We start from the raw sequence: 14588 nt of genomic DNA on the forward strand, positions 1-14588 counted from the left end.
GCCTGCAGCATTCCTGATGACGACGAGCCCAGAGGAATTCAAATGCAGCGACGACGGGAGTCGGGAGTCCAGATCCTCGGGATCCCCCACCCGCCCGTAATGCCGGCTGCGACTGCTTGCCATGGTCCAACATAATCATTTTCTTTGCCAGTATTTGTTTATTTTAGAGCAGAAAATTCTACGCATGAATACATCGGTTTTTGTTCGATGCTGCATTTCCATTTAAAAGAACCAGGAAGGGCAAACCGTGGGGCGGGACTGTGAAAACGCTGTTTCATCTTTCACAGAATACTTGACTTTTGTGGGCTTTAATGCTTCTCTTGTCAGAAGTCCAGAGAGCGGTCCCTCAAGGTCATTCTTATGACAGCAGTGCAAATAGAAGCTTTCGGCTCATCTTTGCTTTATTCGCAGGGAGAAGGCCGGGGGCGGACAGAAATGTGTTTAATAGCATCCCCGTGTGTGCTCCACGTGCAGTGCACCGAGGTGGCCGCCTGTGCTGTGCATGAGATGTGTGACCTTTATATTTTCCTGAATATTATTTTCAAATGGGTAGCACTTCTGTGGTGTGGTCTGTCATCTGCCTTCTGTTATGTGCCGGTTAAGGACCGCTATATAGTGACACTCCGTAAGTGACAACCATAGGAAATGCAACTGTGTCCTTCAATAGGATACATCCCCCTGTGCACTAATGAGCCCTGTCATGGGTTACTTCATGAATTTCAACTTTTTAGTATTCATCCTAATAAGAAGTAGTAGTAATCGTTCCAGTGGCGATCTAAGCTGGTCCTTGGCTGAGCAGTGTTTAGCAAATTATAGTGATGTGACTTGGGCACAGAATATCACCTGCAAACAGTACAGATTCTCACTGTAATAAGTGTGTGCTGCCTGTTGTCAACTCCGACAAGCAGAATACCTTTGCGCATGTGTTTTTCAAAGCTGCACGTAAAAGGAAAAGTATCTGTTTATCACGCATGTTTCCGGGAACGTTACTAAATTGCACCCCATTGGTCTGTATTCACCAGCATTGAATGACATTTCCTGCGCTAGTCTCAGGCCTTTACTTGTTACGCTGCGCGCCATTTCGCTGCTGCCCATTTCTTTTAACTTCACTTTAAGACGCAGGGCAGGGGGCCTGTGAGTATGCCATGGGGGTGCAAGAGTGATTGTACTATTAATTGTGAGAGGTGTGCCCATCGAAGGTGTGGGTTTGTGTTACAACTTGAGCCTGTATCTAAAGTGTGGTAATTGTTCCAAAGACCACATTTTGTCTGTTGTGTTCGGAAGCACTGTACAGTTCTGAAAGATGCTTCTTCAGACAGATTTGAGGGAGTCCAGAGCTAGGTGAACAAAATATCCCCGTGAAGAGAGGCTTAATATTAAGCAGATATTTACGGAATAGAGACACTGGTGTAAGAGGACACAATATATGTTTGGAAGGAGAGACGCCGGAGTAAGAAGACACAATGAGTTTAAATGGAGTGGCACAGCAGTAAGAGGACACTGTGTTTAGAAGGAGGAGCACAAGAGTAAGAGGACACAGTGAGTTAGAATGAAGGGGCACAGGAGTACAAGGATGCAATATGAGGTTGACTGGAACAGCACAGAAGTAAGAGTAGGCGAGACCTAAAAAATGAATGTGTGTCCTCTTGTAACGTAACTGGTGCTATGTAAAGCGCTCTGATAGCCGATTCGGGGCAAGTTCACACTATATAAAACTCTGCAAAAAAAAGAAAATCGCAAATGAAAAGTCAGTACTCTATGGATGTTGTATAACTGGACTAATTATGACAAAAGGGTAAATGTTATCCATCATTTGCTTAAGTTTTTTATTATAGTGAATACAATTTGCCTTCTCACGCCTTCAGATTACACTAAATGTAAAGTAAATGTGGAATGATGCTAATGCAAATCCCATCTGTTTGCATTTGTCTGCTTCCTGAATTTAGAGATTGTTTCTTTTTAGCCTTAAACTCCCTTGGGACAATTAGGAGTTTGGCCAATTTTGTATGTTTTAGGTGTCAGAGCACATGCACTGGGCATGGGACAACGGTGTCCCAGTGTGCCAATTCCATAGACATGCATTAAAATGTAGCAAAATAATTATTGGCAAGATGAAAAAGGCGGTGATGTGGTGAAAAGAAAATTCCTTTTCTTAACAACTCTGTGGTGGGGTTTGCCGTTTTGAAGATGTCCTATAAACTTGTTATAATTAGCCAGGCTAATAAAATTCTGGCTTCCTACAAGGTAGGCTTTTTGAGCTTTCTGACCTTTTTAATAGCAATTGCTATTCCATCCTTGGGTAGATCAAAACCAATATGCTTCACCGAGTCTAGGTCAAGTTTTGTTGAAAGATTATTATATTTTAGTGTTTGTAAATCTTTTTTTTTTTACATCTTTTTTATATTGTGTAAAATCATTTGCAAATATCAGGATTACCTCAAAATATATTACCACAGTGTGCACTGATACATCTAAAAGATGGAATCCATGATGCATTTAAAAATAGATGGAGCACTGCATAATCTGAATGGCATAACTCTGTATTCAGAGTGCCCAGCAGACTTGTAAATTCCGTTTTCCTCTCCTCTCCAATTCTGAGAAGATTACAGAACCTCTAAAATCTAGGTTTGAAATCTTAGCTTAATCTACTGTATTCAAAATCTAAGAAATCAATGGAAGAGGATAACGGTCCTTGATGATCTGTACCGGGGTGTAAATCAGTTACATTTTTCCTAGGTACAAAGAGGAGAGATCCTCCAGCTGGTGACTTAAGTGGTGTAATCAGTCCATTTTGAATATTCTTCTCTAAATTTTTTTAGAGAACTCTCCACTCTTTATGGAATAAAGAGTATATTTGCTTAACGGAAACTATAGAATTAGGTCCAAAATCGATGCCACAGTCAAAAATCCTGTGAGGTAGCAAGGTCTTATTTTCAATGTAGGAAAAAATGTCCAGGTATTGATTCTTCTTGGGAATTACATTTAGAATTGTCACCATCTTAGGCTCAGTCTTACTTTGCAATGAACTGGAATTGTGATCATCACCTTAAAGGAAATTGTGGACACAGAATTCATATTACAAAAAAAGTTTTAGCTGATCTAGCAAGAATTATAGGATGCAAGGAGTAGCTATCGGGTCAAAGGTTAGTAAATCCCTTTCTTTCTCGATCTTTAGTTTCAATACTTTAGTCTGTTTACAGATGGGTCCTGAAATCACAGCAGTTTCATCCACTGCTTGTAAATGTATATGGTTGTTGCTTTTTAACAGACTAAAATATTATTGTGATTGGGCCACCCTATATCCATACAAGTTTCTGATGCCCTGTGTTCAATCAAAAACTGAGTTTCAAATAAGAATATCACCACAAGTTAACAATGCCTGAAACATTAGGAATCCAGAACTCGAGGTAAGCTGATTTATTTGCGACTAGGATTAAGGACTACAACTTGCCTCTTATTGTTGGTTTATGGGTGTGTTAGCTTGTTTCCCGTATTCTTAGATGGAACCACGCAGTCATTTTAAAGGTGCCCCTTCAACCGAATTGCAGGCCCTATCCTAACTACCTTCTTTTCTGTTTTTCCTCTTCAGAAAGGAGCTTTGGGTCAAACCGAGTTGAATAGATTCTTTCTCTTCAGTCGGTCCTTCAAGGTTCATAGAAGTTGATTACTGAAAAGTGCAATATTCACTCTTATTATCTCAGATCTTCGCTCCTTTATCTGGCTGTCTATTTGTAGGACAAGAGGTATTAGCCCTCGGGAAGAAAGCTAAGGCTCCTGAGCCAGTTCAACCTTTAATTCATCCTTCAATTCATCCTTTAATCCATCCTTCAATCCTTTCTGGAAAATAGAAAATAACTTATGACAATTTCAATCTGTATCTGTGGCAAAAGTTTAAATCGTTTAATATAGGCTTGCATAATCATTGAGCCATGGCAGATCACCAGTAACTCACCTTGTATGGAGTACCTCTGATCATGCCAGTCATGTGTTATTTTGGAATTCTCTAGAAATTCAGGATAATTATCCAAGAGGACTTTCTCCATTCTCCAAAGGTGTAGCCCATGACAGGGCACTGCCTGTTATGACGAACACCACCTTGGCATCCATCAGTAGCATAGAGGCGAGGCTGAAATAGAAGGTGCCAGTATAAATATCAAAAAGTTATTTACATTTTGTTCAACAAGGTCGGCAAGTGGTAGATTCAAAGTATCCTGCTGTAGTAGGGCCAAAAAGGCACATAAAACAGTATTTTCGGTGATCAAGACTTGATCCAGGGTTATGGATTTACTGGTCCTATAAAATCTTAGACTAGAATCAGAATCAAAATGTTGGTGGGTGGGGTCCTAATCTGTCAAACACCTTTCTTCTACTGATGGGTCATGCCTGTCTTCTTTTTTCTCTTGAGTAAAGCCTATCTCTCTTAAAGACCAGTCCAGATCCAGAAGTGAGAATAACTGAAACAGCAGGAAGTCGATTTAGCGATCACTTGAATTCCAGTGTTTCAGTTGAACAACATCTGATTTCAGGAAGAAAAAAAACCTCTGGAAATAGCCGAGCATTGAAGCAGGCAATTCAATCAGGCAAAATTAGGGGGCAAACAGGTTCTCTTGGCAGCTTCTGTTTTCTTCAAAACTCCTGAGTGAGCGACCCAAACAGATTCAAAGTTTTGTCTGATAATAATTTGCTCCAGGCTCATTGAAATACTTAACATCATCATATGGCCTGGAAGCGATTCCTCCATCTTGGTTTGGACAAAGACATTCTTTGCAATGTAAGAAAAAAACAAGTTCTTTATCAAGATATACAATTAAATCGATCCACGTCTATTATAAAAAAAAAAATATATATATATATATATATATATATATATTCATCCTCACATTGCCTGAGCATTTAGGAAAGCACACAAATGTGTTCTGCCATCCGGCTTGCCGCTTGTGTGCCTGCTCCCAAACTCCACTTTCAATAAAATGCCGACGCGTTTCGAGGTGCAATACCTCTTCTTCCAGGGCTGCAAACAAATCACTCGAGAAACGTAAAATTTGTTTTTCGGCTCTTTTTATGTCAAGCCCCCCAGTGGTCAATTGTTGGTTGTAGTGCCACCGCATGTTTGCTGGGACTTGAAGTCCGTTTCACGTTTGAAATTGTTTTTTCCTTTTAGTAAGTTCGAGTTCATTTGTTTTTTTGTGCATTATTCTTTTCCTTAAGTAGGTCGTGTTTGTTTGAGACCAGGCTTCATTTAAAGCGAACACTTTGCAAACGGAGTCCTGTGAAGGTTCACTGCTCCAGCCTCGCCCAGCTGGAGAGAAGCGTTACTTTTCCAGCGAGCGATGGTGCCTCTCCCCACGGCCAGGCTGCCGTGTTGCAAATTCATCCTCACATTGCCTGAGCATTTAGGAAAGCACACAAATGTGTTCTGCGAGCGATGGAGATGCACCATCGCTCGCTGGAAAAGTAACGCTTCTCTCCAGCTGGGCGAGGCTGGAGCAGTGAACCTTCACAGGACTCCATTTGCAAAGTGTTCGCTTTAAATGAAGCCTGGTCTCAAACAAACACGACCTACTTAAGGAAAAGAATAATGCACAAAAAAACAAATGAACTCGAACTTACTAAAAGGAAAAAACTATTTCAAACGTAAAACGGACTTCAAGTCCCAGCAAACATGCGGTGGCACTACAACCAACAATTGACCACTGGGGGGCTTGAAATAAAAAGAGCCGAAAAACAAATTTTACGTTTCTCGAGTGATTTGTTTGCAGCCCTGGAAGAAGAGGTATTGCACCTCGAAACGCGTCGACATTTTATTGAAAGTGGAGTTTGGGAGCAGGCACACAAGCGGCAAGCCGGATGGCAGAACACATTTGTGTGCTTTCCTAAATGCTCAGGCAATGTGAGGATGAATTTGCAACACGGCAGCCTGGCCGTGGGGAGAGGCACCATCGCTCGCTGGAAAAGTAACGCTTCTCTCCAGCTGGGCGAGGCTGGAGCAGTGAACCTTCACAGGACTCCGTTTGCAAAGTGTTCGCTTTAAATGAAGCCTGGTCTCAAACAAACACGACCTACTTAAGGAAAAGAATAATGCACAAAAAAACAAATGAACTCGAACTTACTAAAAGGAAAAAACAATTTCAAACGTAAAACGGACTTCAAGTCCCAGCAAGCATGTGGTGGCACTACAACCAACAATTGACCACTGGGGGGCTTGAAATAAAAAGAGCCGAAAAACAAATTTTACGTTTCTCGAGTGATTTGTTTGCAGCCCTGGAAGAAGAGGTATTGCACCTCGAAACGCGTCGGCATTTTATTGAAAGTGGAGTTTGGGAGCAGGCACACAAGCGGCAAGCCGGATGGCAGAACACATTTGTGTGCTTTCCTAAATGCCCAGGCAATGTGAGGATGAATATATATATATATATATATATATATATATATATATATATATCCATATATATATATATATATATATATATATATATATATCCATATCCTACTGGCAATAGCCAGTAGGTATATATACTTAGGATTGTTTTCCATAGGGAAATCGCAACATTCTATTGGGAATAACTTTGGTGCCGGTTGAGGAATCTTCCTGAAATTTTCCTTAACTTTGCCTCGCCGCGCTCCGCTCCTTCCCTTCCCTGAAGGTTTGGGGGGGGATTCGTCAAGCGGGGGGCGAGATAAATGGGGGGTCCCAAAACGTGTTTTCCCCATGTTAATTTCCATAGGGCGGTTGGACTCACTTTTAGCCCGAACGGCTGCATGGTTTTCCACCAAACTTGGCAAAATTGTAGGGACTGGTAGCCCGATGTGCCTTTGCTATGTCTCAAGATATGTGCTCCAGTGGTTTTTACAAAAATTAACTTTGAAAAAATATATATTGGGCTACATTGGGCTATATATATGTTAGAGTCCAAATGTAGCCCAAAGATGGCCACCAGAGACAAAAAAAACAAATGTAGCCCAAATATCAGCCAGATGTAGCCCAACTATAGCCCAATGACAGAATGTCCCAGAGTGTTCTAAAGAACAACTAGAGCGCTAACAGTCTTACTTATGACAAAAGTATGGCACACCTGAAGTCATCTTGATTGGAATAAAGTGTTAACACTTAAAACATTTAATTTGCAAAGGAACAAAATGAGGGGGTTCATTTTGCCATAGAAATTATGATTAGTTCTGAAGAAAGAAAAATTAGGGCACATTTTGAGTAACTTCTCAAATCCTCTTATTTCATTAACAAAATTCATATATGCAGTCTCCCAAGATGGCCACCAGAGACAAAAGAGCCCAAATGTAGCCCAAATATCAGCCAGATGTAGCCCAACTATAGCTCAATGACAGAATGTCCCAGAGTGTTCTAAAGAACAACTAGAACGCTAACAGTCTTACTTATGACAAAAGTATGGCACACCTGAAGTCATCTTGATTGGAGTAAAGTGGTAACACTTAATACATTTAATTTGAAAAGGAACAAAATGAGGGGTTTCATTTTGCCATAGAAATTGTGTGTATATATATATATATATATATATATATATATATATATATATATATATATATATAATATATATATTCACTGAAAAAACCATAGGTTACACACCAGTTATAGTTAGGAATTAGCATTTAAAAAACCTTTGAAATTCACTGAAAAAACTATAGGTTTCACACCAGTTATAGTTAGCTGGAAATTTTACTCGCATAAAACCATTGAAATTCCCACGTTCTAGTTAGTTGGACTCACTATAACTTGCACGTCTGCAATGCACTGCTGATGACGTCACATATTACATCACTCATGCATATATTTAAATATTTAAACATTACTCGCTAATATATGTATTCACTAAGATACACTTAATAAGCCAGTTAACCAATCAATTTTTTTTTAAAAAACACTGAAAAAACCATAGGTTTCAGGCCTTATATAGTTAGGAATTAGCATTTAAAAAACCTTTGAAATTCACTGAAAAAACCATAGGTTTCAGGCCTTATATAGTTAGGAATCAGCATTTAAAAAACCTTTGAAATTCACTGAAAAAACCATAGGTTTCAGGCCTTATATAGTTAGGAATTAGCATTTAAAAAAACCTTTGAAATACACTGAAAAAACCATAGGTTTCAGGCCTTATATAGTTAGGAATCAGCATTTAAAAAACCTTTGAAATTCACTGAAAAAAACCATAGGTTTCAGGCCTTATATAGTTAGGAATTAGCATTTAAAAAAACCTTTGAAATACACTGAAAAAACCATAGGTTTCAGGAGTTATATAGTTAGGAATTAGTTTTTAAAGGACATGTACTGGAACTGCTAAGAACTTTTATGCACCTCTAAAAAAGAATAACTGTCACCATTAAGCCGCAAAAGAATATATCCAGTAAAATCCACACTGGTTTCCAAGAAGCCTTTTGTCTTCGTTCTTGAGCGGTCTGTCGTTCTCTTGCGTCAAAGTGCAGGAGATCCCGTCCTTCAATTTCAGCCAGAGGCAACACAGTTAGTAGCAGCATTAAGCACGCAGGAACATTTTTTCCAACAAAAAGTATAGCAACTGTTATGTTGAAATAAAAAAAAAAGCTTTCAAAATACATCACGCTGACTTAAATTTCTGGTGTATGGGTATCTGGAAAAATTGAGACATGAACATAACAATACCACACCAAGAATACGTTCATGTTGCCTTTTATTAAGATGTTAGAGTACAAGTGCAGTGATGAGTACATCTGAAAAATGTCTCTATTAGTGTCATGCTGTCAAAATAAATGTTGACTAGTTTAACAATGATTTTAATGATGTACGATTAAGTAACTGTCTATTCTTCTTTTTCAGATTTTATTGTCAAGAAATCCGTGCTTGTGAAATTCTGTCTGGTGATGTAGCCCGTCCTGCACAAGCAGAGGAGCTGTATGAAATTCTTTCCAAATTTACTGAGGATTATGAAAGAGATGGGCAAAGTATCAATATGAGGAAAGCAGCTAAAGAACAAAAAAGGGTTTGTGTAGCTCACAAGTTCTGGTTTTCACTTTGATATAGTTACAGTTTGAATGTTAAATGTGCTAAACATTCAGAAGGCCATTGTGCAAAATGTCTCAAATCAAATATCTTTTCCTTAAAGGCAAATCAGCCTATGAGGGTAATTTACCTCTGTGTATGGTCAAGCCCTTGTCTTTTTATGCCCGGCACAGGACCAGTCCCTAAATGTAGAGAGCCCAGCTGTTTATTTGTAATCCACTTTTTAAAAATCTTCATGCTGCCTTTGGTGTGATGTACGACTCCAGGGTCTGCAAAGACTGTGCTCAGGTGAACCCAGAAGCCATCAGCGGTCATAAGGCAGAGCTTGTTTGGTGAAGCACCAGAAGGCTCTGCGCAGGTCATATGCCAAATCAAAGTTGAGAGCACAGACCCGTTGTTGGAAGTGGGATCCCCGGCTGGCCAGGGCTTTCGCCAAAGTCAGTCAGAGACCACCACACCCAAGTCAGGGCAAGGGAGTTACACGCCAAGATAACCCCTACTCACCCTCTAGGTAACGTGGCGCGAGCAGCAAGGCTAAACTTGGAGGCGATGTAGGCTAAGTATTTGCGCACGCACCCCAGCAACAACAACCAAAGGCCCACCACAAAGGAAACTCCACACAAGGTTATATAAAAATAGCCTTTGTATTACACCAAAACACATTAGATAAAACACACACTTTACAATGTGCCATAGGCACGGGCAGAATTTACAAGGGGATATTTACAAGACAGGGCCACCTGGACCACTGTCAGGAATCAGAAGTAGCACTTTCAGAAATAGCACTTAGTACATAGAATATAGCACAAAATAGCACAACCAGTAATCACTGGTAACCAGGACCTCACTAGCACCACCTGTACTAGGGAGAAAACAACCACCTATGTATTACAATACCTGTAGGGGTGTAAGAGGAAAACACATGATGCAATGCATAACATTCATTCAGAGGTGTAAAGGAGGAAAACACATGATGCATCACAATACATTCAGAGGTGTAAGGCACATGACGCATAATCAATACATTCAGAGGTGCAGCAATAACATTGCGCAAAACTTAGATCAGTCACCACCTGTGACTGTCCCTGTGTCCCAATGTCAGGGCCTAAACGTCGCAGTTGCCCACAAAGTGCTGGGCAACTGGTGCAGGGAAAGTTAGGGCCACGTTGGAGCCTCTCTGGGCTCAAGAACCACCACTGTGGCACTGCGGAGCCTCGCTGGGCTCCTGGACAAGTAAGGAGGCTGCTGAGCCTCTCTCAGGCCCTTCTTTCCAGGACCACTGGGCCCCAGAGCCTCTCAGGGCTCTCAAAACGAAAATGGGCAATGAGCCTTTCTCAGGGCTCTCACAAAACCAGCAGGCCCCCTAGAGCCTCTCTGGGCTCGGTAAACAAATAGCGCCTCGAGCCTCTCTGGCTCTAGTTGGAGTCCCCCTCTTGGGGACTCGAATTGCCCAGAAATGCCCCCTAAGAGCCTCTCTGGCTCTGAAACACAAATGCCCCCTAAGAGCCTCTCTGGCTCTGAAACACAATGGTGGGGCTCACGAGCCTCTCTGGGCTCTGCAAAGCAACTGGTGCCCCCGGGGCACCTCGTGGCTCCAAGAAAAGGCTCCCACTCGTTGGAGTCGCTCCCGGGGGACTCGGGATCAAGGGAGGCCCCACGGGCCTCTCAGCACTAAGGCCTGCACGGGAGGGGCGGGGCGGTCACCGGCAATGTGCCCCGACACCCCCCTCTCCTTTGGATGCACTCACCGGGTTCCCGCCGTCGCGCTGGGTCTCGGCGGCGTCTCTGCTCCGCCGGCGCTTCCCCTCTCCCCGGGGCTCTCCTCACTTTCCTGGAGCCTCGGGGGGGACAGGTGCCGGCTTCTTCTTCTCGCGCTGCTCCTCGCTGGGTCTCTCTCCTCCTGGGGGCCGGGGCAGGACGGGACTTCCTGTTGTCCCGCTACAGCCTGCCTGACTTCCGGTGACTGGGGGCCGCCAATGGCAGCGCGGCCCTCGGTCGGGAGGCGGGCCCTCGAGGCAAACTCCGGGCAGCGGCGGTGAACCCTCCAATTTAGATAGCAGGCGAGGTGGGCTCTCGCTATGGCCACGACAATAGCGGCACAGTCCCTGGCGAGGTGGGCACTCGCCAGGGGCTTCCAAATTGGCAAATAGAGCAGGAAAAAGCACCCAGAGCGCTCTCAAGCGCCAAATGAAATTTAAAGCGCTCCCTGCGCTCAAATGGCAATTTCAAGCGCTATTAAGCGCTGGGTCACAGCAAAGCGCCCTCAAGCGCCAAAAGTCAATAAAAAGCGCTCCCAGGTGCTAGGGGCTAATAAGCCCAGCAGAAGTCCTCCTTGGTAGGCAGGGGGGCAAGGCTGGGCCCAGAGCCAGCACACTGGGTCTCCAGGCAGGGAGACAGCCCAAGTGGCGGTCCTCTGGCCCAGCAGCAGCAACAGCAGCCCCCTCAGGATCCTGGAAGAGAACAACCTCAGTGGGGACACAGCCCCATTTTTATACAGTGCATTCCTTTGTCTGAGGGTGTAGAGTGGGGGCGGAACCAGTCGCAGCTGGTTCTTGAGTACTCTGTTTACCTCAACCACCCTCTCTATTCACTGGCAGGGCTTGGGTCATTAGACACACCACAGGGGGGCGGAGCCAGCATTGTGTGGGGAAAACCCAGCCCATCCAGGACACAGGTACACTCCTCCCACACATTACTCATGCAGATCTCCCACTCACCACCGGGCAGACCCATCCAGACTTCCTGGAGCCTGGCATGCCAGCCAGCTCCAGCCAATCACACGCCAGCACCCTCACAGCACACGTACAGCCATGTCTAGAAATGGCGCTTCGCTACTAGACACATACATGCTGCATACACCGTTGCGCAGCATTCACTCACACGAGTTCACACATACCAGACTCAAGCCTGTACACCCCACGCATCAGGAACTACCAGGGACACATACATTCCCCATGCATTCCTATGGGCGGGCAGGCCTAGCTCAGCACATGCACTCAGAGTGCGCACGCACTTTCCACTGGGACACAGTGAAAGTGCGCAGAATCCCAAAATCACCATCTCCAGGTCACCATTTCAAGCAAAAAGTCTAGGGGTGAACCTGCCCTAAGGGCCAAAGTCCAACACCCGTCCTGCTCCCAAAGTCTTTCCAAATTTTCCTTGCCTGGTCTGGTGGCCTAGTGGACTAGTGTGTCCACTGTAGGGGCCTGTGTATGACCTCATGGTGACTGGTTCAAATACTGGTAGGTCCAATCTGTCTTTCATCCTTTTGAGGTCAATCATATTAGTACCAGGAGCGTTGCCCTGTGCTTTTTCTGTGATTCCGCTGTTTGGGGCCATAATTCATAGCCTGCTATGATTCCCTGGTGGGACCGTAGTCCCAGGGCTCGTGCCACCTTCATCTTTACCACACTCCACCCCAGCCTTCATTGGTATCACCCTGGTGGAGGACTTCAAAGTGCAGGATGCAACCCACCGCAACCTGCTACCGCTAATGAGTGGGAGGCGCCTAAAGTGCTGCCTCTCCCCCGCGGCACGGGACGCATGCGGGCCAAGGGCGGGCCCGTCCGCGCCAGTCAGTGGCCGGAAGAGGCCGGGCAGGGCCACCCCCCTTGGCTTGGGCATAGGGGCTGACGTATTGAATACATGCTTTTCCAACGGAATTATGGCAGAGACTAAGCTGGATATGACTCTCAAACCCTGAACTGAATTGATCAGAATAGTAAGGCAGTGAGACTTTTAGTATGATCCTTTTTAACTTATTTTTATGTGTTTGAACTTTTAAATCCTGCTGTTTGAACTTTTAAATCCTGCTGAAACCCCCCACATTATTTGGCAGTAGAACGGATTTGCAAGTGGCGGGAGTTGTCAACAAGACATTATATTTTAGGATTTAAAGGTATTTTACGGTTCAGCCAAATAGTGCTTTCTGCTAATATTGTACTCCACATCCAATTTAACTATCATGCGAACCCATAGTGTTAAATACTGTCATTTGTATGCCTGCCATTTGGCGTCTAATTCCTTTTACAGTTTTAATTGTGGAGGATTTTTTACAAAGCTCGTATTTTTTGCGTATCCTAGCCCTCTGTATTTATACCTGGCACCTTGACCCTAAAACCCCTAGCCCGGAGTTATTGCACTTGCAAATGTTTAGGCTTTCTGCACTTTCTGCATTTTGCACTGTTTTTCCATCAAGGGACATTGCACTTTATAGTTGAACGAGCAGACTGCATCTGGCAAAAGGAGTAATAGAAATGGCCAAGCGCATAATACAAAAAGTAGTGGTCAACCCCCCATGTACTACCATTGATTCCTATCTAGTGCGCAGTCAGTGCAATGAATGTAGAAGTTGATAGGGCGGAACGCCGCCTATCTCTAGGACCAGGTATGGTGGTAGAAGGGATGGATAGTGGGGTTAGTGGTGTAGTCCAGCAGGAGAAAGTTCAATCACGGGAATCCCCTCACAATGAGTAACCAGGTACCCCAAGGAAAACCGGAATTACTGTTAACCTCGACACCAAATTGAATTCACAGACTAACACATTAAGATTACTCTCGCCTAATGTTCCCCTACTCCAAAAAGAAAAAGAGGCTGTAAAAAGAGCCAGGTAAAGGTAGGGCGTAATAAAAACCATAAAGGACCATAACAGAGTGTAATGAATATACATGCCACACAAATTATAGCTCTTGTAGCACTAAAAATAGAAGAAATGTTAAAACCCCTTCATAATAAACTAGATAACTTGAATGGAGAAATAGCTAAGATTAATGTTATACTAAGTAATCTAGATAACAGTGCATGGGAAAGGCCGAGTGGCGTAATAGGGGTACTTACAAAACAGCCCCCCAAAAGAATAGCTGCCACCGCCAAGGTAACATGCATGCCGACTGGTAGTAATTCAGGTTACGTATCCCAAGAAAGAGCTACCTCGGGGAGTAATGATGGCCACAATGAGCCAGTAACTCATCCCCAATCAAGGCAATCTCAGTTTAACCGATCATGCCCTGATAGAGGGGACAGGTATGAGCTGAATCGACCAACTATTAACCGTATTAAGCCAGGTGGTAAGGAAATTATTGAGAGTAGAGTGCGTGTCTCTATAAACTTGCCTCCCGAGTGTTGCCCATATGTGGCAGTAATGGTTAACGTGCCACAGTTACAACCTGACCAAAAGGAATCAGTCCCTGAAAAACAAAGTTATTCACTGGCTAGATAAAAATTGTGGCTACCCAGTGGGATTCGCAAGCCAGATTCTTCTTACAAGGAGAGTAAGCTGGATTGGCCCCTTTGCCAAGTGCTTTAAAGAAGACTGTATTATTATTAATTTTAGAAACCCCAGTGGGCTAGGAATACCCTGGAAAGAGCAGTCGCACCACTACAATATGATCATAATGTGTCCCTCCTACTCCTTGTTTTTTTACTAATAGGGGAGTCGATTGGGGGCACCCTAGTTCGAATTTTGCTGGCCCAAATCTTCCCCAATATGCTCTACCAGTGTCTAACAGATATCAAGCTCTAAGTACACTGGAAGAAAATGATTGACATAATGTCGCTTGTCCATTTAATATGGAGAAGGGC

General features: G+C 43.6%; 1 protein-coding gene across 3 annotated transcripts in view; it reads left to right on the forward strand.

The window, feature by feature from the left end:
- Positions 1–14588, forward strand: part of SH3YL1 (SH3 and SYLF domain containing 1) — an 898181-nt gene that overhangs the window by 455293 nt on the left and 428300 nt on the right. For all 3 annotated transcript variants that reach the window (XM_078647885.1, XM_078647883.1, XM_078647884.1), the window contains exon 7: positions 8825–8987. In XM_078647885.1, the coding sequence (XP_078504011.1) occupies positions 8825–8987 (163 nt within the window). The remainder of the gene's footprint in view (positions 1–8824; positions 8988–14588) is intronic.

Source organism: Lissotriton helveticus, chromosome 6 (genome assembly GCF_964261635.1).
Source record: "Lissotriton helveticus chromosome 6, aLisHel1.1, whole genome shotgun sequence".
Taxonomy (NCBI): Eukaryota; Metazoa; Chordata; class Amphibia; order Caudata; family Salamandridae; genus Lissotriton; species Lissotriton helveticus.